The sequence below is a fragment of the Tachypleus tridentatus genome, chromosome 8, assembly GCF_004210375.1.
Source record: "Tachypleus tridentatus isolate NWPU-2018 chromosome 8, ASM421037v1, whole genome shotgun sequence".
NCBI classification, from domain to species: Eukaryota; Metazoa; Arthropoda; class Merostomata; order Xiphosura; family Limulidae; genus Tachypleus; species Tachypleus tridentatus.
In genome coordinates, this window is record NC_134832.1 from 12730380 (window position 1) to 12758039 (window position 27660).

At 33.1% G+C, this 27660-nt stretch overlaps 1 protein-coding gene and 1 long non-coding RNA gene across 4 annotated transcripts; both read right to left on the minus strand.

Annotated features, from left to right (window-relative positions):
- Nucleotides 1–27516, minus strand: LOC143258541 (calcipressin-2-like). Of its 3 annotated transcripts, XM_076517669.1 has the most exons (5): nucleotides 27131–27498; nucleotides 15113–15286; nucleotides 4268–4442; nucleotides 3250–3472; nucleotides 1–1615 (listed from the first exon to the last, which is right to left on the minus strand). In XM_076517669.1, exons 1-4 carry the CDS (start codon nucleotides 27353–27355, stop codon nucleotides 3294–3296), a joined length of 753 nt encoding a protein of 250 aa, XP_076373784.1. In that variant the 5' UTR covers nucleotides 27356–27498; the 3' UTR covers nucleotides 1–1615; nucleotides 3250–3293. The 3 variants fall into 3 exon arrangements, with proteins under 3 accessions (XP_076373784.1, XP_076373785.1, XP_076373783.1); XM_076517670.1 differs by having other exon boundaries at nucleotides 1–3472; nucleotides 27481–27516; XM_076517668.1 differs by having other exon boundaries at nucleotides 1–3472.
- Nucleotides 24873–27124, minus strand: LOC143258544 (uncharacterized). The gene is made up of 2 exons (XR_013032347.1): nucleotides 26188–27124; nucleotides 24873–25975 (listed from the first exon to the last, which is right to left on the minus strand). It is a non-coding gene; the product is annotated as an uncharacterized LOC143258544 (long non-coding RNA).
- Nucleotides 27517–27660: the final 144 nt, after the last annotated feature.

The following is a 27660-nucleotide window of genomic DNA, read 5'->3' on the forward strand; positions in this document are numbered from 1 at the left end:
GACAGTAACAATACAATTTATTCAGATACATGCAGGTACTCATAGTCATCCAACATCTGAGAGTACTACTATTTTCCCATAGTTCTTTACACATGCAAAAACAATCATCACTTATTCATTGTTTTACCAAACAATTACATGATAAAATATTTAACATATAAATATTACATTTCACAAAGACTACAATAATACATTAAAAGAAAATTAAAAACTACTGAAAATATATAAATAAAGCAGGCACCATTCATATATAAAAGCATATTAACTTACAAGAATGGCAAAAAACAATACTATTCAAAACAAATTATTAAACAATAAAATACATTCCATATAAAGCTTGATACAGCAAAGACATCAAAAATTGAAAATATTTCTTCAACTGTTTTTCACATATTAAATAAGAACTATAACACTGGTGTTACTTTCTAATTAAAAGAAAACACACAATTCACCCATCTACATTTCTATTTCTATAAATTGAATGTTCTTTCGAAGGAAGACACTTTTGCTGAACAAAGATTTTAGCCTAACAAAATTTCAAAACATTCCAAGCCAAACTTTCCTGTAATTTATTTGATTTCAAAAACGAAATATTTTTTTTAGAATTAGATTTTAACCATCAGATTACTTACGCATACACTAAAGCCATCAACATTTAAAACACATTATAACTTGAAACAGTGTTCATAGTACATAAATATTTGTTTCAGTAAATATTTTTTATTCAAATAACATGTTTGAATAGTTCTAATAACAGTGCAATTTTATTTGTTAGGTGAATCAAAATAAATAATGCCACGTAAGCATTTAAAAGGTAAACTAATTTCAAATTTTTAAGATCCTTATTTGAAAATTTCAGCCCTTAGAGAACTCAAAAACAAACAAATATTTACAACCTGAAAGAGTCTGACATCATTAATGGTATGACCACAGATATGTATAAAGTAACAAACTTGTCACAACTATCTCAATCTTTGAGGAAATTAATAAGAAAAAAGGAAGATATTCCAGCAGTGATATCTAATTCAATTAGAATTTATGTAAGCTATATGTAGCTTATACCCTCAATATAATTCAACACTTTTGCCATAAAATACCTTAAGTAATAAAACACCAGTTATCTTACCTGATTTGTAACACTGTAATCATAATTAAAAAACAGAAAGCATATCAGAAAACATATAGTACTAAATATACACAAAGATATTTATTTTATGCTTTTCTTGTCCAACGATATCTGACATCACATACTGTTATTTGTAATAACAACTTCAAAGTAAACAAATGCTGTAATAAGCTATATGTTTTGGGAACTTATATTTAACAATCTGAGACATACAGATTTTTACTGTTATTTAAAGGTGAAAAGAAAAAGTCCACTAAATGATGAAATCCTTAAATGACCTTAGAATTAATTTCAATACAAATTCTATCTTCCAAATAGGACAAGATATTCCCAGGATTTTAGGACTACCAATACTAGCTGTAAATACATAAAAATATGGAAGTAAATCTTTCAAAACCTTTATAAGCATATATTTAATATTCAAACATTTTACTGTGATGTGGTATTAACTTAAAAGATACATCCATTTTAGTCACTTTGTTTTCACAACTAAAAAGAGAAAATACATCATTCTAGTTAAAGGTGAAAGGAAAAAAATCACAGAAATATGCTAAGTTTCAATTACCATGATACAAACATTTTTTTACATGGTCTACAAATATAAATTTGAAAACAATGGTCATATTATCTGCTATAACAAAATTATACAGATGGTGGAACATAAACATTTCATTGCTTATTTGTGTGTGTGCTTTCTATCATTTATATCTTCTAAAAACATGCTGAAACATCACAATACTATGATAAATATACAAATGATAATTATGATATATTTAATTGTTAATAACACAAAATTTTAATAAATTACTAGAAACATTTAATGTATTGAAAGTGTAAAAAATTATCATTATGTAAAAAGATGTAGAACCATATAAATTCTGTTAACATATGTTGTTCACTTGATTCATACTTTGTGATACCAGATAACCTACTTACAAAAGATTAAATAAATGAAACATTTTCACAATATTTATGGAGGTCAACATTTTTAGTTTTTTTCCACTGAGGTTCTTGCAAGGCTATATGCTATTATCACACCTTAACAACTGAGCTAGAAGAATTTAACTTCTTATTGGTATGTGAAATGCATTTCAAGTAATTAATAAGCAAAGTTTTTCATGTTTATTTCTGTAATTATATCAACACCTTAACTGACATAAACACCAGTTAATTTGTTTAAAGAAATTACATAACATATATAATTTCTATACTTTACTTATTTTAACTAAAACAAACACAATTGATACTGAAATGCATCTCTGCAGTAATATATATTTATGAGATAAAAACAACACATCAAAATTTCATGAAAATTGAAAATAATTTTTTGATATTCACTCTTTTACAAAAGACTTGGATAGTTTAAATTAAGATATTTCTTTGAACACATCAACAAACATCTTAAAAATATTATTCAAGAATAAAAAAATTTTAATTTACAAAAACCTTAAAAAATAGCAAACTCTTCCTTTTATTTAAGGACCTAAGTTGTTTTATTTTACTAACCATACTAGTTCAGATATTAAATACAATTATCTCTCTATTTCATCTACTGACACACTGAATAATTTAAAATAATTTATTATATATCTAATAACACTATACAATATTTACCATGCAGAATTTTTTTCCCTGTAACTTTGAAGATTTTACAACACTGACGTATGCCTAGTTCTAAACTATAAACTAGAAGGAAAACACTTCAGCAGGTTCTAATATTATCATCCTCAGCTCACTTTAAATAAAATAAGTCTGTATTATTCAATAACTTTCTTAAGTGCATATGAAGAAGTATAACTTTACAGGCACAAGAAGAAAGTTTACAATTAATAATTCAAATTATGCATAAGAAGTTCACAGCTTTCCATACTATGAATTATTTCACTTTATATTCAGTTTTTTCTAAAATATTAATGTTTACAACTTCTACATAATTTTTAACTACTCTTTAGAAAATTGAATGAGAATAAAGAAGTTGAAAATTAAACTTAAGATTATTTTTACCCTTTTATTTTAAAGTTTTTCATCAGATTTATTACATATTTAAAATTATGTCCAAGTACCATAATATAAAACTTTCATGTAACTGAGAGCTGAAAACTTGCCAACATTGAAGTACTCACTTAACCCTAACTCTGATCTAAGAGTCAATACAACTTAATCTCCTTTAATCAGTTGAGGTTTGAGGAGACAGGCTCTCCATCTCATTAAGAGAAGCTGTTTTTCCAGGATGTCGTGTCTGAACAATTTTGAGTTTGGGTTGTGTTTTATCTTTTTTCTGTTCACAAACATGGACTACTATCCCAGGGTGAGAAGTAGATGGAGGGTGAAGTTCATGTACCCCACCTGGAAAATGTTACACAGTTTCTTTTTAAATCTGCATAATAAATTATGTAATTTGAACAATATCAAAAGTGAAAATAGCAACATGCAGTCATTATATATTACAAGCTATAACAGATAACCTCAAAAGGAAACAAACTGCACAAAATGAACACTATCATTTTTATGGGCAGTTACATCTAAAGTTGCATTAAAACTGAACATGCAACAGTTGATTACACTGTATAATTGACAATATTACACAGACTTTGAAAGAGTACCTGCCCATGGATCTGGTTTCATTACAATATATATCTATTAACCAGTGATAAAATGGGATACTTAGCAAAGTCAGTTAGTAGAGATAAGACTAGAGATTCACAAGTTTATAAACAACTAGACATGATACTTTCCAAATATTTAAAAACTTTACTGTTACAAAATAAATAGAACACAAAAACTGAGCCCTTTTACAAAAAATACCATTAAAACATTTTTTTTAATATTCATTATAGAAATACTGCATTTTTTTTTACAAGACATAAGTGAAAAATTCTACTTGCACTAGAAATACTGCATTTTTTTTTTACAAGACATAAGTGAAAAATTCTAAATTTCTGAGTGAGCACTGAAAGCATACCAAAATTTTATAAACTATACATTTAATACAGATTTCCATCATGTAGTATGGTAAATAATAAAGAGAAAATATTTTCTACTTACAAAACCCCACTCTCAAATACTGGGTAAAAGTGTGGTATTGAAATATGAAACAAAATATTTTGATAGAAATGAATAAAAAAGCTCATTTAAGCATACCAGGTGTCAGATCAGCAATTGCAGATAACAGGTCATAATTAATGGCAGGTTGAGCTTCACTAACTGGTTCCCACCCAGGAGGGGGTGATGCAGGTGGGGAAATGAGGAACTGTTTCTCTGGAGTTGGGGGTTGTAAATGTGTGTCTGAAATATCAGGTTCTTTACTGCTACTTTGCTGGAAAAAAAAAACGTTTGTAGTCCATTAACCAAAAGAACAAGCTCAACTGAAAAAAATTTGTTTAGTAGATTTAAGTCAGTAGTCATGAAAAGACATTCAAATATTCAAATAGAAAATATGATGCTGTATTTTAATGGTTTATCAATTCAGAATCTTTTAATCAAAATTATTTAGGTAAACAGTAAAATATTTTTGAAACAATATTCAATTATATCTTGCTTAACTGTATAACAGTATAACAAATGGATTTCCTGTATACTTAACTCTTAAATTTTTCCCTCTAAATATTTTTATAGGATTTTTAACTCCAATATGACACTGAATATTCACATGTTAGGTTTTTACCCATATGATTGTCTTTAAATTAGTCAAAAACCTTAAAGAAAGTATAATTTCTTATGTTATGATATTTATTGTGATACATTAATTATCAACCTTAACCAAAACACAATTTTCTTATGTAATAGTATTTAGATTAATTAACAACCTTGAACCAATTACATCTTATGTAAGGATATTTAATCAGATATAATACAAATGAATGAATAGTCAGTGCCAATGAAAGACTAATAAGAGAACAGGTACAACATTATACTGTTTTTCATTACACTTGAAGAAGCATTGTACTAAAGTATTTAGGCTAATAACTGTCTAACGTTAAAAAACACAGGGTTTAGTAGTTGTTTAACAAAATAATTACAGGTAGGTGATTAGTGGAATAAGTTAATAAACTGATTGTTGAGCTCATTAACTGATTACATTCAAAGGATTAAAATACTTTGTTAATCATAAACTGTTGTACATGAAAATGTAATGTAGTATTAAACCTGTAACAAACTGAAAATACAATTAATACCATTTTGTATGTCTCTTCCTGTAAATATTCATAAAAATACTCTACTAAAACTTAACTATTTCATCTTTAACATGTCAGCTGCCACAGAACCCAACGATGAGACAAGTTCTATTTTCTTTATTGGCTGGGGCACAATGGCTACATATAAACTCTTCCTAAAAAAGTAATTAAAAAATGACCAGTGGGACCTTGGAAAATATTGGCAAAATAAGTTTGGGAGCCAATGTGTTAAAAATAATTGCCCTCAGATTGTATATGGCAGACAGTAAGATTCTTAATTAACAGTGTGTGGTTAATATGTGAATATAAATTACCTCCAATCCTAGAAAAATGAAGATAGTACAATGCTCGCTATTTGGCAAGAAAACCTGTGATGATACAACACTCTCTTTATAGAGAATGAAATAATCCTTAAGATGTAAACTGAAGTATCACAATAAATATTAAAATCATGGTGTTATATAAAAAATGATTAATTATAAACATTTAGGAATATGTTTTATATTCCCTACTTCAGCATGAAATTCTTTAAAATTAATTAAACTTAAAATAAGCTTTTTAGCAAGAAGATTAGCATTTTCCTACACTGAAAATGTATTTCTGATAGATACTTTCCTATTTCACAAAATAGATTTTCTCAATTTGGGCTGCCCTCTACTTGTACAAAATTTTAATACAGTTAGCCTTCCACCTCTTACTCCTGCATATCCATATGCAAATAATCATGTAACAGCTTTCCACCAATAGGAGTACAACACCACTCCTATTATAAGCATCTCTATCTTCATATTTGCGCTCATTAATCACTGAGGTTGGTTAAAAGACCTACTCTATATATCATCAGAAGTGAGGAAGCTAGGCGAGAAATGTGATAAAAAGATGCATCTATTGTAAATACATTTTCAGTGTAGGAAAATGCTAACTTCCTGTATGACATTTTACCTCTTCTCACAAAATAGCTAAATTCCACCTTGAACTGGTGGAGGGCCATCAAAAAATAGGATCCCCTTTCAGGAAACAACAAGAAGTGACCATGAGATGTGGAATCAAAATAGGAAACATAACACCTTAATGGGTGACCACATTACATCTGATCTAGATATACTCTTGGCATTTTTATGATAGTGTCAGGAACATAAAAAGGAGAAAACATAAAGGAATCCCAGAATATGTATGACTTATAAATACTTACGATACAGTAGTTACATCTTCACAGAAGAACAGCAAGCATCTCATACTGAGGAAGAGGAGAATCTGTGTGAAGGAACAACAGAAGTACCCCTGAAAACATCCAAAGGATATCCCTCACAATGAAAAAAATAGATCCCAAGAGTGGAAGAGAGAAACTGCACCACTTCTGTGCCAGGTATACTCTTCATCTATGTGTAAAATGTGTAATATACAAGGGTGAAAATTTTGAAGCAGAGAAAAGCATGATACAAAGTACTTAGTAAGTCAATTACATTAAAACCTCCTAACAGGATACCAACATCCATGTGAGGGTAGGATGAGGATCATACTGTCTTCACCTCAAATCCAAGAATTGGGAATTATGACCTGCACCAATTTATGGGTACATTACAAGAATCACCACTGATCTACTGATGAAGGAACTGTCATCTGGTATTAAAAGGATGTCTGTCACATGGAATCAGCTCCACAACTGTGGCACAGACCAGCATCACCCAAGTTAATAACATTCACATAAAAAGTGAATGAGGGATAATCAAGGACAGAGCTAGTACAATCTCATGCACCACCAGATGGAGAAACTGGGGAAGTAAGATAGACAACCCAAACTCATGTGAAGACTTATGGTGGGTGGTTCCTCAAATCCAAAACCTCAATGCTGGGAAATTGCTTTTACATAAAAGTAGGATCAAGACTTCCAGTGAAAGGAGTTAAATGCTATTCTAACACCTCAACTCCAGTGTGTATATAATGTATATTGAAAGGCCATGTCACCCAGTAAGGCAAAAGTGTTTGTACAAAAGGAATCTGAAAACTACATCATCCCATAAGGTGATGGCTTAATTGCAGCAGTTGTGTAAATGGTGTCAGAGACTAGGCCAATCAGCAAAGTGACGACTCTTCTGAAGGTTACACTGCATCTACACCAGCAGCGATAAACAGTGAGATGACTGACCCATACAACCCATACCTAAAGGGAAGTATCCATAAAAAGATGTAGATCCAGACACAAGAGAGAAAGCATTACATCCTCCAACATACAGGCATTCTCCAGTAATCAATGCAAATAGTCTCAAATGGAAAAAGAAAGAGAAATGGAGGTGAAAAATGATCCTGATCAAGGTTCTATCCTTCGATAAATGCCCTATGAAGGATCATAAATGGGCATGCCCTAGGGTGGATCACTGATGTCATGGGAGACCAAAACTCAAAGCAACACAGAACTTCACAAACAGTAAGTGACTAAGCCAAAAGTGTCTGGTGAACTGAATTCCATTAAACCAAGGTGTGAAGGAGAAAATAGAATTCAACAGATATTCGAGTAAAAAAAAAAACCTCAATTGTACAAGATAGTGAGAGGGTTGGAGGAAGGGCTTTTAACTTTTGACCAACCAGCCCATCCAAGCTTCCAAATAAGTGTGACCAATTCTAGTTCAGACAAAGACAGCCAGCCAAATAATAAAAATTGAATTGCAGTCCCAGAGCCTGAAGGTGTGTAAAAGTATAGACAATTTGAACAAACAAGCGAGATGCCAAAGCAAGGCCTGACACTGATTAACCAACTGAGAGTGACAAACCAAAGAGAAGGACAAAAAAAAAAAAAGGCAATATCATCATACGAGGTAAGCATACGAGACATCCACAGAGGATGTCCACAACCCAGGGGAAAACAACCATCTTAAGAAAAGGACCCTAAAGTGAGCATGAATATTAAGAAACCTAAGAATTACCAGTTGGTTGGTTGATTTGGTGTTTTATGGCACAAAGCAGCTAGATTATCTGTGCCAAACATCCAGTAAAAAGTTAAAATTAAAGTAAATTTAGTAAAATTCATAAAAGAAAAGTAAGGTGAAACAAAACAAACTTTAATAAAAAAACATAAATAGCATAAAATCAATGTTTACATCTAGTCTACAACATTAAGAGAAAAACTACAGTAATACAAGTTGTAAAGGACTTTCTGTAGCATAATTGTAATTATCATAACTCGCCGGAAAGACTAACAGATAAGTACAAAAACCACCGTCAGTCACCTGAAGTTGGCCTGTCCAGTCCTGGTTCCGAGTTATTTGACATCATGGTCATTTTCGAAAAGTTACAAAAAATTTTAAAAGATTTGCAGCAAAATTTTAATAATAAATTGCCAGGATGATTAACAGGTAGATCAAACAGCAGTGTTAGTCACATGAAGTTGGCCTTTCCAGTCCTGGTTTCGAGTTATTTCACGTTACAGCCATTTTCTAATTTCAAATCAAACTAGATGGACTTTGGTTCTTAAAAGGGAATCACATTAAAAAAGGTCTAATGTATAACTTAAAAATACTTAATTGGCATTAAAAAGAGGAATGGCCTATAAATTAATACATTACCAAGGTGGACAGTGTTACCATCACCAATAACACAATCTAATATTATGGATAAACAATGGGACAGAACATGTTTAAAATGGTGCCATTGTTGAGAGTCATAACAACGGAAAGAAAGTAAAATGTGGCTCATTGTGAACTAAGTGTTACATAGACTACACATTGGTGCATCAGTTCCAGTTAAAAGAAAATGATGAGTTAAAAAATTGTGACCAATAGGTGGTATAGTTGAAACAATTTCCTCCTTCATATCCTTAATGAAGTAAGACGGCCAAAGTCCAATATAGGGTTTTATTTCAAAATGTTGTTTTCACATTGCTCACTCCAAATCGACTGCCAACTAGCATGGAGCCGACCTTTGAATACAGGACCATAGTCTGTGTATGAAACAAGCACAGCAGTGATAGTCCCAGAGCAGATATAATTAGCTGAGGTGTTGGCGAGCTTACTCCCACAAATACTAAGGTGGCCCAGTATCCAGTAAAACTGGATAGAAGTAGATGTTAAAGAGAAATGGGCCAGTCAGTTTTGAATATTAGCGAGTACAGGGTGTGAACTAACATGAAGCGATTCCATGGCCAGTAGAGAACTAAGTGTGTCAGTATAAATAGTGCAGTTTGAGTACTGCTTAGCTTCTATGTGATCCAGGGCAAAGGAAATGGTGTACAGTTCAGCAGTGAACACAGAAGCTGTAGAAGGGATTCTGTATGCAACCACCTGATTTTGAACCATCTGTATAAATAGGAATGGAAGGATGGTTTGAAAGATGTTCAGCAAACAGCAGACAGTATTTCCAATTGGGAGTGCCTGCTTTTCTCAGATGTCTTAAAAATAGGTCACAACTGGGGACTGTAAGAAGCCATGGTGGTATGGGCTGACCAGTGGATACAGCAATGCTCTCCAAGGACAGACCCAATTCATCCAACTGCACCTGGATATGAAGGCCAAAAGAAGCAATGGCAGACCATCTGGTCTGAAAAACTATGGCCCACCGAGGAAGGTAAACACAACCCCAGATGAGATGCTTTGGTAAGGATTGAAGTTTTGAAGCATATAGTAAAGACAGCTGCAAATGGCAGAGGGCAAAGAAGGTTCATGAGACTATGTATAAGCTCTGAACTGGGGTAGTGCAGAAAACCACAATGTAGAGCTGAAGTCCTTCATGATGAATGAGGTCCAGCATCTTTAAGGTCAAGGTCCTGGCAGAGCCATAGACCAGAGATCCATAGTCGAGTTTGGATCTGATAAGAGTGGGATATATTTTTAGCATAAAACATCGATCCACTCCCAAAGTTGTGGAAGAGAAGACATGGAGGATGTTCAGTGCTCTTGTACATTTGACCTGTAGCTGCTTGATGTGTGGTATAAAGGTTAGCTTAAGATAAGCCCCAAGAACTTTGTCTCAAGAACCACAGGCAGCATAACTTAACAGATATGGAGTTCAAGATCAGGGTGAATACCCTGTTGGTGGCAAAAGTGGATGCAAATGGTTTAGAGAGAGAGAAGTTAAAGTCATTTGTTGTGGTCCACTTGAGTAAATGACTGACGATAGTCTGTAGCTACTGCTCAATATACCTCTTTTTCGACAACTAACATGAGATGTGAAAGTCATTGACATACAGCCCGTTTGCAACAGTGAGAAGGAGTTGTTCAGTGATGGCATTAATTTTTATACTGAAAAGTGTGACACTCAAAACCCAGCCCTGAAAGACTCCAAATTCCTGTAGAAAAGAATGGTAAAGTGTCGAACCCACACAAACTTGGAGTCTCCTGTCCATTAAAAATAGGCAAATGGCTACATAAACCATATATATGGAGGTCTGGCAAATGCTATACCTACATGTTGTATCATAAGCTTTCTCAATGTTAAAGAATATTGCTACAAGATGTTGTTGTTTGAGAAAGGCTTCTTTGATTGACGTTTCAAGTCAAATCAGGTGGTTCATGGTGGAGCACTGCCCTTAGAACAAACACTGGGTGGGCAAAAGGAGGTTGTTTGATTCGAGGAACCAAACAAGACAAGCATTAACCATCCTCTCTAAGGTCTTACAGAGACAGCTCGTCAAAGCAACTGGACGGTAGTTTGAAGGAATCTTGGGATCCTTCCCAAGCTGAGAGAAAGGGAGGACAATAGCTTGGCACCAGGCATCAGGAAAAACTTTCTCCTGCCAGATCCAGTTAAAAACAATCAGAAGAATAGCAGGAGAAGCAGGAGATATATGGCACAGAATTTCATAGTGTACATCATCAGGTCCAACTGATGTACTGCCAGATCGATGAAGGGCCAGTTTGAGTTCCACCAGTGTAAAAGGACAATTATAGTTGTAGAGACAATCAGCTTGAAAGGAAAGAAGTGATCACTCTGCCCGAGTCTTGATGGCTAAGAAAGCAGAGGAAGAAGCAAAAGTGCTAGGTACCCAGCAAAAGCATTCACCTAGAGTTTTGTCGATGCTCCGGTATCAGCTACTTCCTGGCTATCAGAGAGCAAGATCGAGAGGGGGACAGAATTATACTGCCCACTGACCTTTCGAATTTTGTTTCATATGACTTTGGAACTGGTGGTAAATGATATGCTGGTTGTGAACTTAATCAAGATTCCTTCTGACTTTAACGTCTTATCTATGGGCCTGCTGGAAAGTGATGGGGTTTGAAAGTGTGGGATATCTACAGAAAGTATTCCAGGCTCACTTTTGAGCCTTCCACGCCATGTGGCAGGCAGGACACCACCATAGACAAGGATATAGTGGAAAACGTGTCGAGGTTTTAGGAATACATTGAGCAGCTGCTTGTATAATACAGTCAGCTACTGCTGCCGCACAGTCGTCTATTGATGGCTTATAGATGATGGCAGGATCAAGTTCTGCAAGACCAGTGAAAGTGAGCCAGTTTGCATGATCCAGCTTCCACTGGGTCACGTGGCATCAACCAGGGCCAGCTGCTCTCAAAATTATCATGCCTCGTGGATTACTGTCAACCCTCCATGAAAAATGGGAGAATAATGAAGGGGAGCAAACTGAGAGATCAATAGCAGTAAAGGACTAACTAGGTGCATGAAAATAAGTAGAAGAACCAGTATTGGAAAGAGAAAAGTTGTGATCAGATATATCATACGCTCTACAGAGTGACCCCTCCTATCAATATCAGCACTTCCCCAAAGGGGATGATGTCCATGAAAGTGTCCAAGGATTAAAAAGGGAGATGGCAACTGTTCAATGAGAGCATGAAGTTCTGATTGATCATAGGTCTCTCCAGGCAATGGATAGAAAAAAACAAACAGTGATGGTATGACTCAAGAAAACACGGATGGCTACAGTCTCTCACGGTGTGTTGAGTGGCAAAGACAGGGTGGGCACATGCTAAACAACCAACAGTGCCACCCCTCCATGCACTCATCCACCACACAGCCTGTCATTTCTGTAAAAAGGAAACTGCCAAAATATGACTGTATCTGCAGGTTTCAGAAATGTTTCCTGTAAGAAAAGACATACAGGATGGTAGGAAGCAATCAGTGTTTTGATGTCATTCAGATTAGAAAATAAACCTCGACAGTTCTATTGGACAAAAGGAATGTAGAAAGGGCGAGAGCCATTGCAATTGATGCAATAAAGATCCGTTTCACACTCGTAAGCATAATGACCCTTGCCACCTCAACAAACACACGTTAAGGAATCATGACATGACATCTTTGAGTGACCGAAGTGCTGACACTGAAAACTTGATGGTGGCAGGTGGACGTTGTGTTGTAAATGTGAGAATGAGGATATTGGTCAGCATCATAATTCCATCTTTGCGATTGGATATATGCCTCACTACAGAAACTCCTTGGGTGGAGAAATCAGCGAGAATCTCTGACTCGGGGATGCTCTTCAAATCCCTCTCAAAAATAACTTTTTGTGATGAATTCAAAGTAGCATGAGGTGTAACCTCTGTAGGTAATATCCCCAACTGCCTTTGAATGCAACATCGGTTCACTGTGTTGAGATGTGGATGTTTCCACCACTACGTCACCAAAGCGAAGCTTCTTTACTGACTTTGGAGAGCCAGCAGGTCCCTTTAGTCCCTTCTGAATAAAAAAGGGAGACATCTGCCCTAAAGGTTTGTCTGAAAGAGAATGTAGTATAAGAAAATGAGGTACAGCAGGTGTTACAAATGTTGAAGATTGGTGCTCAGAATCTTCCATACATGGTCGTTTACCTATGGACTGTTTTTTCACTATTTTATTCACATTTTTATTTGGAGGATCCATGATAAAAAGAGGAATATTTTGGTGCTCTTGGACCCCACCTACCATGGAGCCCTACAAGGAGACGCACTAGAATGCCAAACAAGGACACTGCAGCAATGCCAGGGTTTTGTGAGCACTTTATCCAAACACCGGCATCAGATACAATGTCCACAACACCTGTTGAGAACATCCTACACTGGTACTTGGTTGACACAAGCTCAAGTGAACCAGCTGACTGACCCAAGGCCACCCATCTACAGAAATTCAAAACCAAAGTGGTATGACAGGGTTGTACCTCTAAACCACCAGGATCCTCTCCTCCTCTTCACAGGTCTCCACATATGGCAAACACGTGGGTGGATGTTTAGATCCCAGATGAGGTAAAGTGAAAGAATAGAACCTTCCCTGGGAGGTCCCCTTACCATGTACAGGAATCCACACTGAGAGGAAGAATTAATGATACAAAATATACAGCATAATGGTAAAAAGTGGTGAAAGAGACTGAAGTCCTCAGGGACACAGCATGCTAGCCCCCTAAGTAACAGTGATGCTAAATGATCAGCATGAACATGAATATCAAAGGAGGGAGGAAAATGAAAACAAATCCAACATCAGTTCACCTTCACCTGAGGCCTGTAACCCTGGAATTCACAGCATAAAAAATTACAATTAATGTGAGTGTAGAAGAAAAGCAACTTGAATGAGCTGATAAAAAGGAATATAATGACTGGGTTGAATATATCAAATTAACTTGAATATTAACCACTTTGAGAGGAAAACAAAGTCAAATGCACAGCAAGAAACAAACAATAAAACTCATCTGAGTTCAAAATCTGTCACACAAAAGTGATTGTTCAGTAGTGGAGTGTAGAGGGAGCCAACATGAGTATGTCATATGCTCATATTCATCACAAGGTAAAATATGATGATTTGCATGAGATATATAGGAATTTTCCAATTCCAAAGGGGAGGAACAATAGGATTGTGGCATGCATAAAGAAAAGGTTTGCATATAGAGGGCAGAAATGAACAAGAATAGCTAATTTTCTGGGAGAAGTCCCAAATTGGAAACAATCAATTGACCAAAATTTCTGTTTCCTATTATTATACACTTTTTTGAGTATTCAAGCAATCAAGTAAATCATTTGCCACAAGAATATTAAACTAAAAAAGTTTGTTTTCAGTTATTCAGAATAACCAAGCAACCAAAATATTAGTATTATGTTTGTTGTTAAGTACAAAGCCACATAATGAACATAAGGAGAATATTTTGCAATTTGAGGGTCTTGGGCTTGATTCCAATTGCCATGAAATTTACTTGTCCTGTTTTTATTACTACAAAGCTACTATGATTTTCTGTCAATAATTTTACACTTCTTAGAGGGAAAGCAAATAACTGGTAGCACACACCACTAACTCTTCGGCTACTTAAGAATTAAATAAAGTATAAAGTTACTTGTTTGTTTTTATTATACTACTTATTCCTTATTTATAATTTTGAACTGTATTTTAATGTTCTATAAGCAAGCATGGATTTAACGGAAAAATCTAGAATGGCAAACTCCACACTTTTTTTTTTGTTCTAGAATTCAAAAGTATATTATTTAATGTTGTATAAGCAAGCATTATTTAGAGGAGGGGTCCAAGGGGACTGAAACTTCCAATCCCTTCCACCTATCTTATTTCAGAAATTAATAACTGTATTATTTAATGTTGTATAAATAGGCACACATCTAGGGTGGACCCAAACCCCTGCAATTTGTTTGTGAAATTAACAGAACAAAACAACCACACAGCATGAAAAAGAAAAAATCAGATGTCAGTATTTTTATCTTATTGCTCTATTAATCACTGGAGAAGCTTTTACGTTTCTGAATCCAATACAGCTGGAGCCAACAGCAATCTGGCTACAGCCTCAGCCAATAACTGATTACTTCTAAATGAATACAATGACATGTATAATTGTAAAATGTATGATATTGTAAACTCATTTTGAATTTTAATAAGACTTGCATTTAAAAATAAATACCTGTGCATAGTAGCAATTGATTAAGTTTTCTCCACATTGAGACTGATGGCAATGCACCTTTGCTTTCACAGCAGATTCTTGGTTCTGATAATTAACTCTTGCTCTTCTGAAACTCTTGAAATATTGGAACGTTGTATCTTCTTCATATTTCTTAAACAGTTCTTCAAAACTGGCCTTAAATGGGAATTAAATGTTACACACTTAAATTATCTCCTACTGGAATAACAAACAGAAGTAAAAAATAAGTAATAGAACAACCAGCCATTCAAAATAATCACCAAATTTTTCCTTATCTTCAAGACACAGTAAACAAAACTTTGACCTTACTTTAAAAAATGACCTCTTAGAATGATAACAGCACTTATAAAAAATTTGGCAGAATCTGAGCCATATCAACACAGGTAGTGATAAAAGCAAAAAAAAAACGTTTTTGAGAACATATCCAAAATTATAAAATAGAGAATAATTTCTAGAATTTTGAGATTTTAAGCAAAGGTGTTATGCTCTAAAATTTAAAGGATTTTTTTTATTTCATAAAGTATCTGACAAGATGCCATGTAAAAGGCTTGTCATGGAGAATACATTGACTCAATGAATAGAAAATTGGCTGTATGAAAGAAAACAGTGTTATTTCAAATAGAGTTTAGTCCAACATGATTAATGTAACAAGTGGAGTACCTCAGAACTCAGTTGTAGAACTTCGTTCTTTTTGATTTACATCAATGACAAACTTGAAGGAATGATCAATAAATTATCTAAATTTGCTAACGATATCAATGTCTTGAGTGTTGCTAACTGTGAAGAGGATGATGTTGCTTTACAAAAGGATTTAGATCACTTAGTGAGTTGGGCAAATAAATGGGTTTTAAATGCCAGATAATGCATATGGGTTATCATAATTTAACTTATCATTTGTATGGAAAAAACCTTAAGAGAAGGATCTTGGTATAATTCTTGATCAGTCTCTTAAGTCAAACATGACAAATAGGATTTTAGGTTGTATCTACAGAAAGCTAAATACAAATCAAAAGAGGTTATAATTTTATTGTGTAGGTTATTGGTTAGACCACATTTGGGATATTGTGTTCAGTCTTGAGCTCCTTACCTTAGAAAAGACATTGAATTATTGGAAATGGTTTACAAAAGAGTGACTAGAGTGGTGCCTGGAATAGAGGGAATGTCATAAAGGAGACGCTTAAATCTCTCAAATTGTTTTCTCTTGAAAAAAAGAAGAGTTAGATTAAGGTGTTTAAGATTGTAAAGTAAACAGAGTGTTGATACATCATCTTTTCTTCATAATTAACAGTGAGTCAAGTAGCACTAGAGAACACAAGTATAAATTTTCGCAGGGAAGGAGTCATATTCAGTTAAGACCATTTTATTTTTCTAACAGGGTGGTTAACCTTTGGAATAAATTGCCCTCTGTGTTGTAGAAGCAGTAAATTGAACTGACTTTAAGAAAAGGCTTGATAAGTATATAAATTATAAAGCTTGAAAAATATACTATTGTGCCTATCAATAAGGTCAACTGTAATTTTGATTTTATCTGTAAACATTTTTATACACAACTTGTAACTAATGAAATACAAATACCACAAAAACATTTCAGTTACAAAGTAAGTCTAAAGATGCTATTATTAACAATTTGTTCAAAGCTATAAAAAATTTGATGTTAAAGTAAATCCATATTGAGAATTACCATACCTATATGCTGTTCGTAAGCTATATAAATTTCCTATTAACCCTAAAATGTGTTTAGGTTTTAAAAAGCACAAAACTTTGAGCAAGCTAAAGATACCACTTACTTCCTTGAAATCTTGGTTTGAAAAAATGTGCAGACCTTTTCACAGTTTAAAATGGCTGAGAAAACCACTAGGAAATATTCTAAACATTTGGTTGGTTATTCACATCATATACTAAAGTAAGTGTATATAAGGGACCATTTTCAAAAAATGGAGAGGTGAAAGGGGACACTATTTAATTTAATACATAAGCAAAATCTTGGCAAAGTAAAACGATAGGAGGTTTTAATTTAATTATAACTTGTTAACATTAGTAATTTGAGTTACTAATTTGTACTAAACTACCAACTTAGTTTTGACATTACAAGCATCTAATTTTAAACAGTACCAAAATGTATATTTAGGGATGTTCTTTTAATATTTAAAATAAAAATTAACTCATATATAATATTAAACTTTGAATTACAATCTACAATTTGATTCCAAACTTATTAACATAAATTCAAAAATAGTGCCTCCCAGTGGCTCAGCGGTATGTCTGCGAACTTACAATGCTAAAATCCGGGTTTCGATACCCGTGGTGGGCAGAGCACAGATAGCCCATTGTGTAGCTTTGTGCTTAATTCAAAACATCATCATCATCAAAAATTGTAGTTCAATAAAATTTTGAATGCAAGTCAAGAAATGCAATAACATGACCTTTGACTCATCATGGAAGGGTTAAATTTCATTTTATTTCTAGTTCAGTACAAACCATATTAAAACAGCCTTCAGTTTCATTAAATAAATTAATGAATCAGTTATTTCTTAAATTACATATAAAACCTGAGTAGTACACATGAATTCTAGATAATTAAAAATAATGTAATAATGTAACCATCTTAAAAAACAGAAAATTTATAGAAAAACAATCAAAAGATATAATACAAACTCATGATTTTACTACTTTATTTATACCTATACCACTTAATGATTTGTTAATGGTGATTAATTCATTAATAGATCTACCATGAAAATAGAAATTATTTACTGGTAACAATTTCAAAAATATGTCCAGTTTTTGCATACATAACTACATTCATTTGATAAGCATATTTATAAACAAATAGTAGGTATACCAATGGTGCTAACTATTCCAGCAATGTTGCCAGTTTATATTTTTATTATTACAAAAACAAAGTTATATTTTTCAAATCTCAAATTATGTCACTTAACTTGGATATACTGATGATTTAATTAGCATCAATAATCAAAAGCATCTCTATATGGAATAACAAAGAACATTATTTAAATTTGAATATTAAGATAATAAATAATATTTATGATAAAACGTGATTTTACATTTCAAATGATTGGACTTCTGTTCTCAAACATTAATGTATCAAATAATGCCATATAGAGCAACCTACATTCATAGCTACACAGGTATTGTAGGATTTGTAACAATGAACAGTTCTGAGGTACTTTATTCCAATTATTTCTTTTTGTGTGTAAACAACCACCTTCCCACAGCTGGCTGCAGACAGTAAAATGTGGTAAAGACATAGGATGTTGTGGGCCAGAAAACTCACATCTGCTCTTCTGAAAATGAGGTTAAACTGGATAGGCAGTGTACCCATAAAGCAATTTGGATCTTACCACCAGAACCTCTAAAACCATGGTACACTGCATACCTACCCACCTTCTGGTGTGGGATGAGTTGATACACATCTGATTTGTAGCTGCATTGTTTCTTTTCTTTGGTTTGCATAATATTACAATTATATATATATATATATATATATCATAATGTGACTTATGAGCATAAACTTGAAGAGAATCCCTAAAAAGTATTATGGAAAATAAAAAAGATCTTGTTGTTCAAGTAGATTGGTTGTTTAAGCCATCCAAGCAATGCATTGGAGATAGTAGCTGAGCAACTAGGATTTTAAGTTGTGTCAACAAAAATGTTGAATGCACATTTAAAGAGATAATTTCATTGTACAGGTTATTAGTTTGGACAAATTTGGAATACTATGTTCAGTCTTTGGATTTTTAACTGAGGAAGGATGCTGAATTGTTGGAAACTGTTTTCACTAAATAAAAGGAGAGGTATTAGGAATCTTGTTAATGTCACAGATAGGGTTAATGCATCATCTTTTATTGTACTTAAGGGTGAGAATACTAAAAGTAGAAGACACAAATATCAATTTTAGTAAAGTAGATGTCACCTTAAGTTAAAACAGCTATATTTTCTAAGAGATTGGTTGGCTTTGAAATAAGTTACCTTCAGACACAGATGCAATTGATCTTTAGGAAAAGGTCTGATAAGAAAGTGAATGATAAGGGCTAACTTTTAAGTTTTTATTTCAGTAGACAGAATGGTTTAGTTAGACCAATGGGTTCCTTGCCATTCTTAAATTACAAGTAAATAATAATGTTAAAAATTACTCAAAATTATTGTGCTTAACCTCTGTATAGTTTTGTAACATGAAAGAGGGATGGAAGTGTTTTTTAAGTAAACTGTCATATGAGCTTCAACTGTTAGCTACCCATATCATTAATCAGTATAATTATTATAAGTCTATTGCATAAGCAGTCAAATGAGTATGCATTCTAAATGTTTTCTGTTAATACAACCTATTTACCAAGGTTTAACAAGATTAGTACCAAATGAATTTTGTAATAATATTCTGTGATACATAAGCATGACTAAGTCAATACCAATTTTCCATGTGCTGCCAAGCAATATGTTCCAATAAAAGACTGTCTGAAATGCCTGGGTCTTGTAGAAAATATAATTTAAAAGTTTTAAAAGAAATGTGAGAGGAATTTGCTTCAAATTTTATTTTCTTATTTTTGTGACATGAAGTCAGTGCTCTCCCATACTGATGCATATTACAGTAAGCCTAATTTTGTTGTAAGGTGCACTTAAACACAGGCATAAAATAAGATCACACAACTTGCCGAGGCTTGCTTTGCAAAATGAGAATTAAGAACATGTGAACTATACATAGCCCAGTCTAGTACTATATATTTCACTGATAAATTTGACTTCTTAATATTTCCTAGATAGATAAATTTTATTTAAAAGTTAAAAAGTTGGTTGGTCTCACCTTACTCCTGAAGTAATTTTTAAATGGTTTTTACCATCTTATCAACAAAATGTCACACTTAAATCATTCACTGCATGTCTTTTAATATTATCTAAAAAAAACTGTTCAGTTCTAAACAAACTGCCTAAATCATACAATTAAAGTCTGAATTGGGATAGCACAAACATATGGCAGGACATGCTGAATTAACAAAGTACTACTTTTTCCAGCCTTTTTCCTACTTTAGCAATATACATTAGTGTACATTTTGTATACAATGGATCTTTCTTACAAATTACTTTGCAGTTTATACATATATAAGAGTAGACTTTGGTAGATGACATATTTTTGTGAGTGACTAAAGTGGAAGAGTGGTTTGATGTAAGCAATGTTTGATTTTGTGGCTATAACTTTTACCAAGTCTTTGTGATTCTTCTGTACCAAGTTTTTATTATTACAAGAAACAATAATCATATAAAATTTCAGGATAGAAAAATCACTCTCAAGCCTATTGACTTGCAAATAATAAGTATATATGAAAAGACCTGTACATACATTACAAAAATAGCTTTAAGTAGACAGCTTGTAGCAAGTTTCAAGTTTCTGCTGTAACAATTTTAATGTTGCATTATTCTAAATCATTTAAACTTTCCATATTAAACCTTTACTAATCTAACGTAAAAAACATCAAAGGTATTCCAGTACCCAGAACAAGCACATTTAGTAATCATATGCAACATAAAAAATACTAAACAAAAAAGCATCAAAAATTTAAAAATGTGGAAAATACTAAAACACAGAAAACCATATTAAATTTTACAATGTATTAGCTGCAAAATAACACTAAGCTTAAACTACATATGACTTTATATAACTAGTTTTCTTGAGCTTATAAAAAACAAGCGAAATTTCAAAACACTTTGAACACATGGTAAACTTGCCATTATTCTGAAATGCAAGTAAGCCAAAAGTAATGGTGAAAGTACATGTACACTATTACCAGATATTATGAGTATTACTTTCTGAAATGAGAAATATTCTGTCATTTTGAAACATTATATATCCCTATCCAGACATCTGGAATATATTTATGGTATGGTTATCATTATATAATACAAGACTTCAGTAATACCTAATATGAAATATTGTGATTAATTTTTAGTCCATTGTTACAAAAAATATATTATTGAGGTTCTACAAAAATGATTCTTGCTAAAACAATAATTAGACTTTGAAGAGTCACAAATATTTCATTGGTACAAACTGAAAATGACCTGCTTCAAGCAGGTGTTTAAAACTGTTAGGGGCTTGAATAAACTTCCCAAACAAAGTGTGTTGGATTGATGGAAAAAAAGGCAGGGAAAATTTATTTGGTTTGTTTTAAATTTCACTCAAAGGTACATGAAGGCTATATGCACTAACATAAGCAGTGACAGACAAGAGGGAAAGCAGCTCAACAATATCCCCCCCCCCACTGCCAACTCATGGGCTACTCTTTTACCAACAAATACTGGGATTGACCACCATATTATAACATTTTCACAGCTTAAAAGGTAAATGTAGTCAGTGATAGGGATACAAACTTGTGAGTTGAGAGTAGTGCTAGGGCAGGGTTGGAGATTAACAGAGGTATGTGTATTTAACTATACTCATTATTGGGTTGATTTTTTAATATCACTCTAAGAGGGTAGCTTGTTATGATTAGAAAGAAATATTAAAAACATTTAAGGATGACAAGGAGTCTGGTGGGCCATCAAACCTGTCTCGTCCATTGAACTAAATTCAATAAAAAACACATACAACAATACTGCTAAAACACAAATATATTAAAATCTTTAAAGTGTACATTTGTTTAGTATCTCAAAATCACCCAGTTTGTGAATTCACAACAGATAATTCTTGTCACAACCATTCTAAGCCTGCAAACCTAATTGAGCAATGACTACTTCCATCCAAAAGATTCACAAATTCCACTCACTTAACCATTACCAAAATGGAAGGTTATAAATAGATTTAAAATAGCAATGCTCCCAGTCATTTACCTGATCATCTGGTGAAGAAAACAAACCTGAAAAATTTCTAAAAACCTGACTCCCTTATGGCTCGATTTGAAAATTTATCAGTCTATATGTGCTTGGTGTCAATAATTAAAAAACTCTCATTTTGGACCTCATTAATCTTAATCTACATACACCGCTGGTCAAAATCTTAAGGCCAATGAACATAAAGAAAAAATATGCATTTTGCATTGTTAGACTCAAACACTTATTTGAGTAGAGCTTCGAAAGATGAAAATAAGAAAAGGGGAAATAAAAAAACCTTTTAGCATTTAATAAGGAAAATGTGAACACTATGAAATTAGCCTAAATACTAGCTGGTCAAAAGTTTAAGAGCACACCAAAAAGAAGTCCTAAACAGGGTAGGAAATGCCCAACAAGAGGTCTCGGTAGTGAGTTGCACGGCTATCATTGTGAATAACTTCAAACATTTGCTTTTGCATGATCGATATAAGCGTTTGCAGAAGGCTGGCTGGAATGTTCTTCCAAGTGGTGAAGATGGCTTCATGAAGATAATGCACTGTTTGGAATTGATGTCCATTTCTATAGACTTCCCTTGCCATCCACCCCCAAACATTTTCAGTAGGGTTCAGTTCAGGCGAAAACACTGGATGGTCCAAAAGAATCACATTATTCGCCTTGAAAAAGTCCTTTATCCTGCAGGCATTGTGAATTGCAGTGTTATCCTGCTGAAAGCTCCAGTCATTTCCTCACAAGTGAGGGCCTTCAGTCAATAAGGATGCTCTCTCCAATACGCCAATGTAGCCAGCTGCTGTTTGATGCCCCTGTATAACCTGAAGCTCCATTGTTCCATGGAAGAAGAAAGCACCTCAGATCACGATGGAACCTCTTCCACTGTGTCATATAGAAAATTTCTCTGGTAGGATATCCTTATCGTGCCAGTAACGTTGGAAGCCATCTGGACCATCCAGGTTAAATTGTTTCTCATCAGAGAACAAAACCTTTGTCCACTTTTCTACATCCCAATGTTTGGTGCTTCTCAGCAAAGTTTAACCTAGCTGTTTTTTGGTGTGGAAGGAGGCGTGGCCTTTGAAGATGTTTATGGTTTTCAAAGCCTTTCTCTCATAGATGCCGTCTTGTTCTTGAGCTGCATTCTGCATTCGTAAGGGCCTCGTCAAATCCTCCTGCTCAATGCCAACAAAATTTTCTTGGGCCGACCACTTGAAATTCTTGTTCTGTATTTCTCAGGGTCTTTTAATAAATTAACAACTGCAGTTTTACTACACCCAATCTCACCAGCGTAGGCATGTTGAGAGAAACCTTGCTTTTGCAGCTCGACAATTCTGCCACATTCAAACTCTGTCAACTTTTTAGTCTTTGCCATGTTTTTACCCAATGTAACACAGGAGATGTCAGTGGGAGATGTTGACAACGCTAATGCTTGAACACAAATGATTAAATTTCGTTATGTGTTTACCGATTAACGCTTTGTTTCAGTATGGTCTTAAACTTTTGACCAACTAGTATTTAGGCTAATTTCATAGCATTCACATTTTCCTTATTAAATGCTAATAAGTTTTTTTATTTTTATTTTCCCTTTCTTATTTTCATCTTTTGGAGCTCTACTCAAATAAGTGATTGAGTTTGACAACGCAAAATGCATATTTTTTCTGTATGTTCATTGGCCTTAAGATTTTGGCTAGCAGTGTATAAAGTTTCTCATTAATTTCATTTGTACTCTATAACAATTTCCAACTAAAAACTTTTGTCTTATATTTACTAATAGAAAAAATAGGTTCAGCATATAGTCACTTCTGTTCTATTTTTTAGCATTTCATACTTAAACAACCTATAGTCCTGTATTTTAAAAAAAATTCCAGCTATAAAAACTGTTTACATTTAATAAAGTTTAAGTTAATCTATTTCAACAAGGAAACAAAAGTAATTATTTTGTTTCTTATATTTCTAGCATTACAATACAGAACAGTAATTCAACCTACCCTTAAACCTACTTCTGTACTTTGTTTTTACCCTACATGTTTCTTTACATCTTTTTCAGCATTTAGTTTATCTTCACTTTCACAACTGTCAAGTCCTAGATTAAAGCTGCTTTTACAGCTAAATTACAATTAATAGTTCTTGCAAACAAGACAATTCTTAGCCTATTTAAGTTTAAACCCCTATTCCAAAAAAATTTATTTTCCCATTGAACTCATTCAACAAGTCCAATTAATCCGTTTGTCTGTACATATTAACCTAAACCTGGTATTCAGCCCCAGTGACCTATTTATTATCTCATTCCCGCAATTAAGTCTCATTACTAACCCTGACAGAATGAGATTCCAGCCCTCTTCTTTAAATACCTTTATAAATCCTCTATACTTATCATTTAGCTTGCTTGTTCTCACCTCTTTAATTCTTTCATGCACAACAAAGACTGCATAATCTCTAGTGCTTTTTAATATTATTTGTTCTATCAATTATATGATCCATCTCTAACCCTGAATAGTGTAATTTTTTCTCTCTGTTTATCCATATATTATGCCAAAGAATCATCTACAACTATATAATTTTTAAGTTAAGTATTACCATCCTTATCTGCTTTTTTTGTTTTCCTTCTTTTCTCTGGTTTACCTTAATAATCTAAAGTTTAAAACCTGTTATTTAATAGAACCTGCTTATAAGAAATGAATTAACTATTCAAATCCTTAAACATAGGTAATTTGCTTCATGATATTGTAATGATTCAACAATTTTTACAAGAATAATAAAAATATGACTTGTGAAGTGTGTAAATAATTTCCAAAGCTCTTGTAAACTTTTACAGTGTTAACTTACCTAAAAACATATTACTCATCATTTGACCACTAAAATGTAAGGCTTCAGACAAATGTCATGTTTTCAAAATATTAAATGTTAAGAATAATTCTAATTTCTCTCTATATCAATATTTGATAATTTAATGCACATGAGTACAAATACAGAGCTCATATAAAACGATAAATAATTGCTGAAGAATAAACAAATACAAGCAAATTCTTGTTCTTTTTATCACATGAAATGAATAAAGGGTAGACTTCAGACATGCAAATCTAAATTTAAACATCTTGGTTATTTATTAGTGCTATTTTCTCATGTAATTAGTGTTATTTTCTAGAATGTATCAATGACATTCATTTATAACGGCAAAAACTATAATAATTTACAAAGTGTATATAATCTAAATTTATTAAAATAATCACAGGATGAAAACAACTAAACCCTAAATATAACATTAAAACCATGAAATTTGAAGCTGTATGATCATGAAATCATTCCTTAAATGTAAAAAGTGTATCATGACTAAAGTCTCAAGGCATAAAATAACACTATGTAACATAAATTTTGTTCCTCGATAGTATGTGTTATTTCTTAGTTGCTTATGTTGTAAAAGTACACAAAATAGCCATTATTCCCTTGATACTTTATTTTGTGACCTGGATAATGAAATTTAGAAATTAACCTATATTTTATGTAAAAATGTGCAAATTTGCACATCTTGATGAGTGAAGAAGCTTGAAAAATACTGGCGATGTTTCCTCTGACTTGCGACTTGCACACTTTCATCTAACAAATCCCAGTCCTTGAGCCCAGATGTCAAAAGCTTGGCATTCGACTTTGTTAGACCAAGATCTCTGATCAAGTCATTGAGGTATCTTTCGTTGGAGTAGTATGGATTTCTCTCATCAGCTGCACCTCTGAAATTGTAATCTGTATCTTCAACGTCTACCTCCTCTTCTGGTTTGCTGCTCTCTTCTGAGGATAGCTCCTTTCTATCTGGCAAAATGGGTACAGGGAGCTAAGGGCGGTGTGGGACTGGGGCAATGGATGATGGAAGGTCCAGGTACACAATAGCAAATGCATTTTTGCCAGCCCAACGTTTGGAAGGGTTCACCAGGTATAAGTATCAATTGCTTGAGTAGTCAGTGGGTTCACGCCAAATTCTTGGAATAATGAGCTTAATGGTTCTCTTTTCCCCTCTGTCCCATCCTACAAAAGAGCAAAATAAAATTGTTATTATGAAGAATAAATTTATTTCATTCATAAATAATGAGGTTCATGCAAAATATTTTATATGTGGTATTTTTTATATACTATTGGAAATTAAAAAATAAATTAAAAGATATTTAAATTTTAAAAGTTCTAAAAATTGTATAATATAAAAGCTTACTATTCATGCAAGCAAAAATTGCCCATCTTACCTTCTAGGGTTTTTGCAGTGCTCGTAGGTAAAATGAGGTGCCCAGTGTTTGTCTTGATCTCCAACAGGTATGCTGAAATGTGCCTTGTAGGTTTCACACATTTTAGCAGATGCTGTTACGGAGTACTTTTTCACTCCTGTCTTGATAAATTGGCCACATACATAGCAGAATGCATCTGGAGAATGCTTGCAGCTTTTTGATGCTATCTATGTGTTAACTTAGGCAGCTAAAACTAAACTAAAGTGGAGAGTGGCGAGCCCTCATACATACATTGGTATGGAACGTTTTAGAAAATTCTCGTAAGTTCCACAACATTCTAGAAAATTCTTTTAAATTCTACAACATTCTAGAAAGTTCTGGAAAATTCTCTATCAGCTACTCAGTACTGAATCTACTTGGAATATTCTGGAAAATGGGTAAATTTGAAAATTTCACTACCCAGGTCACAAATGCAAAGTTTGAAGAAAAGAATAGGTCTTTTCCATTTACTTTAGGCATAAGCAATTGGGAAATAACACTTTCTATCCACAAACAATAAAAAAGTAAAAATTTTGTTACATAGTGTATATTATTACCATTATACTTAATCATTAAGTTAATGGTAATCATATTTAAAAGTAAATCATGTAAAATTATAACGCATACTGAGTTCTCATGATCACACTAACACTTGGACTTTACCTACGTCCAAAGTAAGTTTTGTTGGATTTTGAGCAAAACTACACAAGATGTATATGCACTAGCAATCCCACTGACTCTGAGATTGCAATGAGCATAAGTCTTAGCGATAGTTTAAAAGTATACATCTGATACTAATAACAGTAACATTCTTGTCACACTGGTAACAGTATGTGTTAGATTAGTCATATTCCTGTTCCTTTCACTCGATAATTAAAAATTACGTTCTTAACATGTTCATAATACATATACACTATTCTAATACCTTTAAATCTGCATCTGAAAAAACCCTGACATCAATATTTGTTACAATTAACGATGATGGCAAGTCCGAAGAAGAATCATCAGAACATAAGCTTTCGTCTTTTAAATTTAAGACAGACTGACTTTCAGGTTCAGGAGTATTATCCTGTCTAAGTGAGGATGACGGAGGTGAAGTACAATTCATAGTGGCTTTATCTTCTCTTAACACTTGCTCAGATTTTACCATACTTAAAAAAAAATCACACTCTAAAATTTTAACAAAAGTTAACTTAAAAATTATTGGCTTTCTATTTCACTATCCATTATTTCTTACTAACTAAGCATAAACAAAATTCCCTACTACCTTATTACCTCATCGCTTAACAGTGACATCTAAAACGAAAATTTAGCATAACAGGGATAATACTATTCAAATATTTTTTAAACAATAATTATATTCTACAAGAAGAGAAGAGGAGTATAGCTAGAACCCAATACTCCCTGATCCCGATCTAGATGTCAGATTTCTACCAGGATAATAAAAGTTTATAG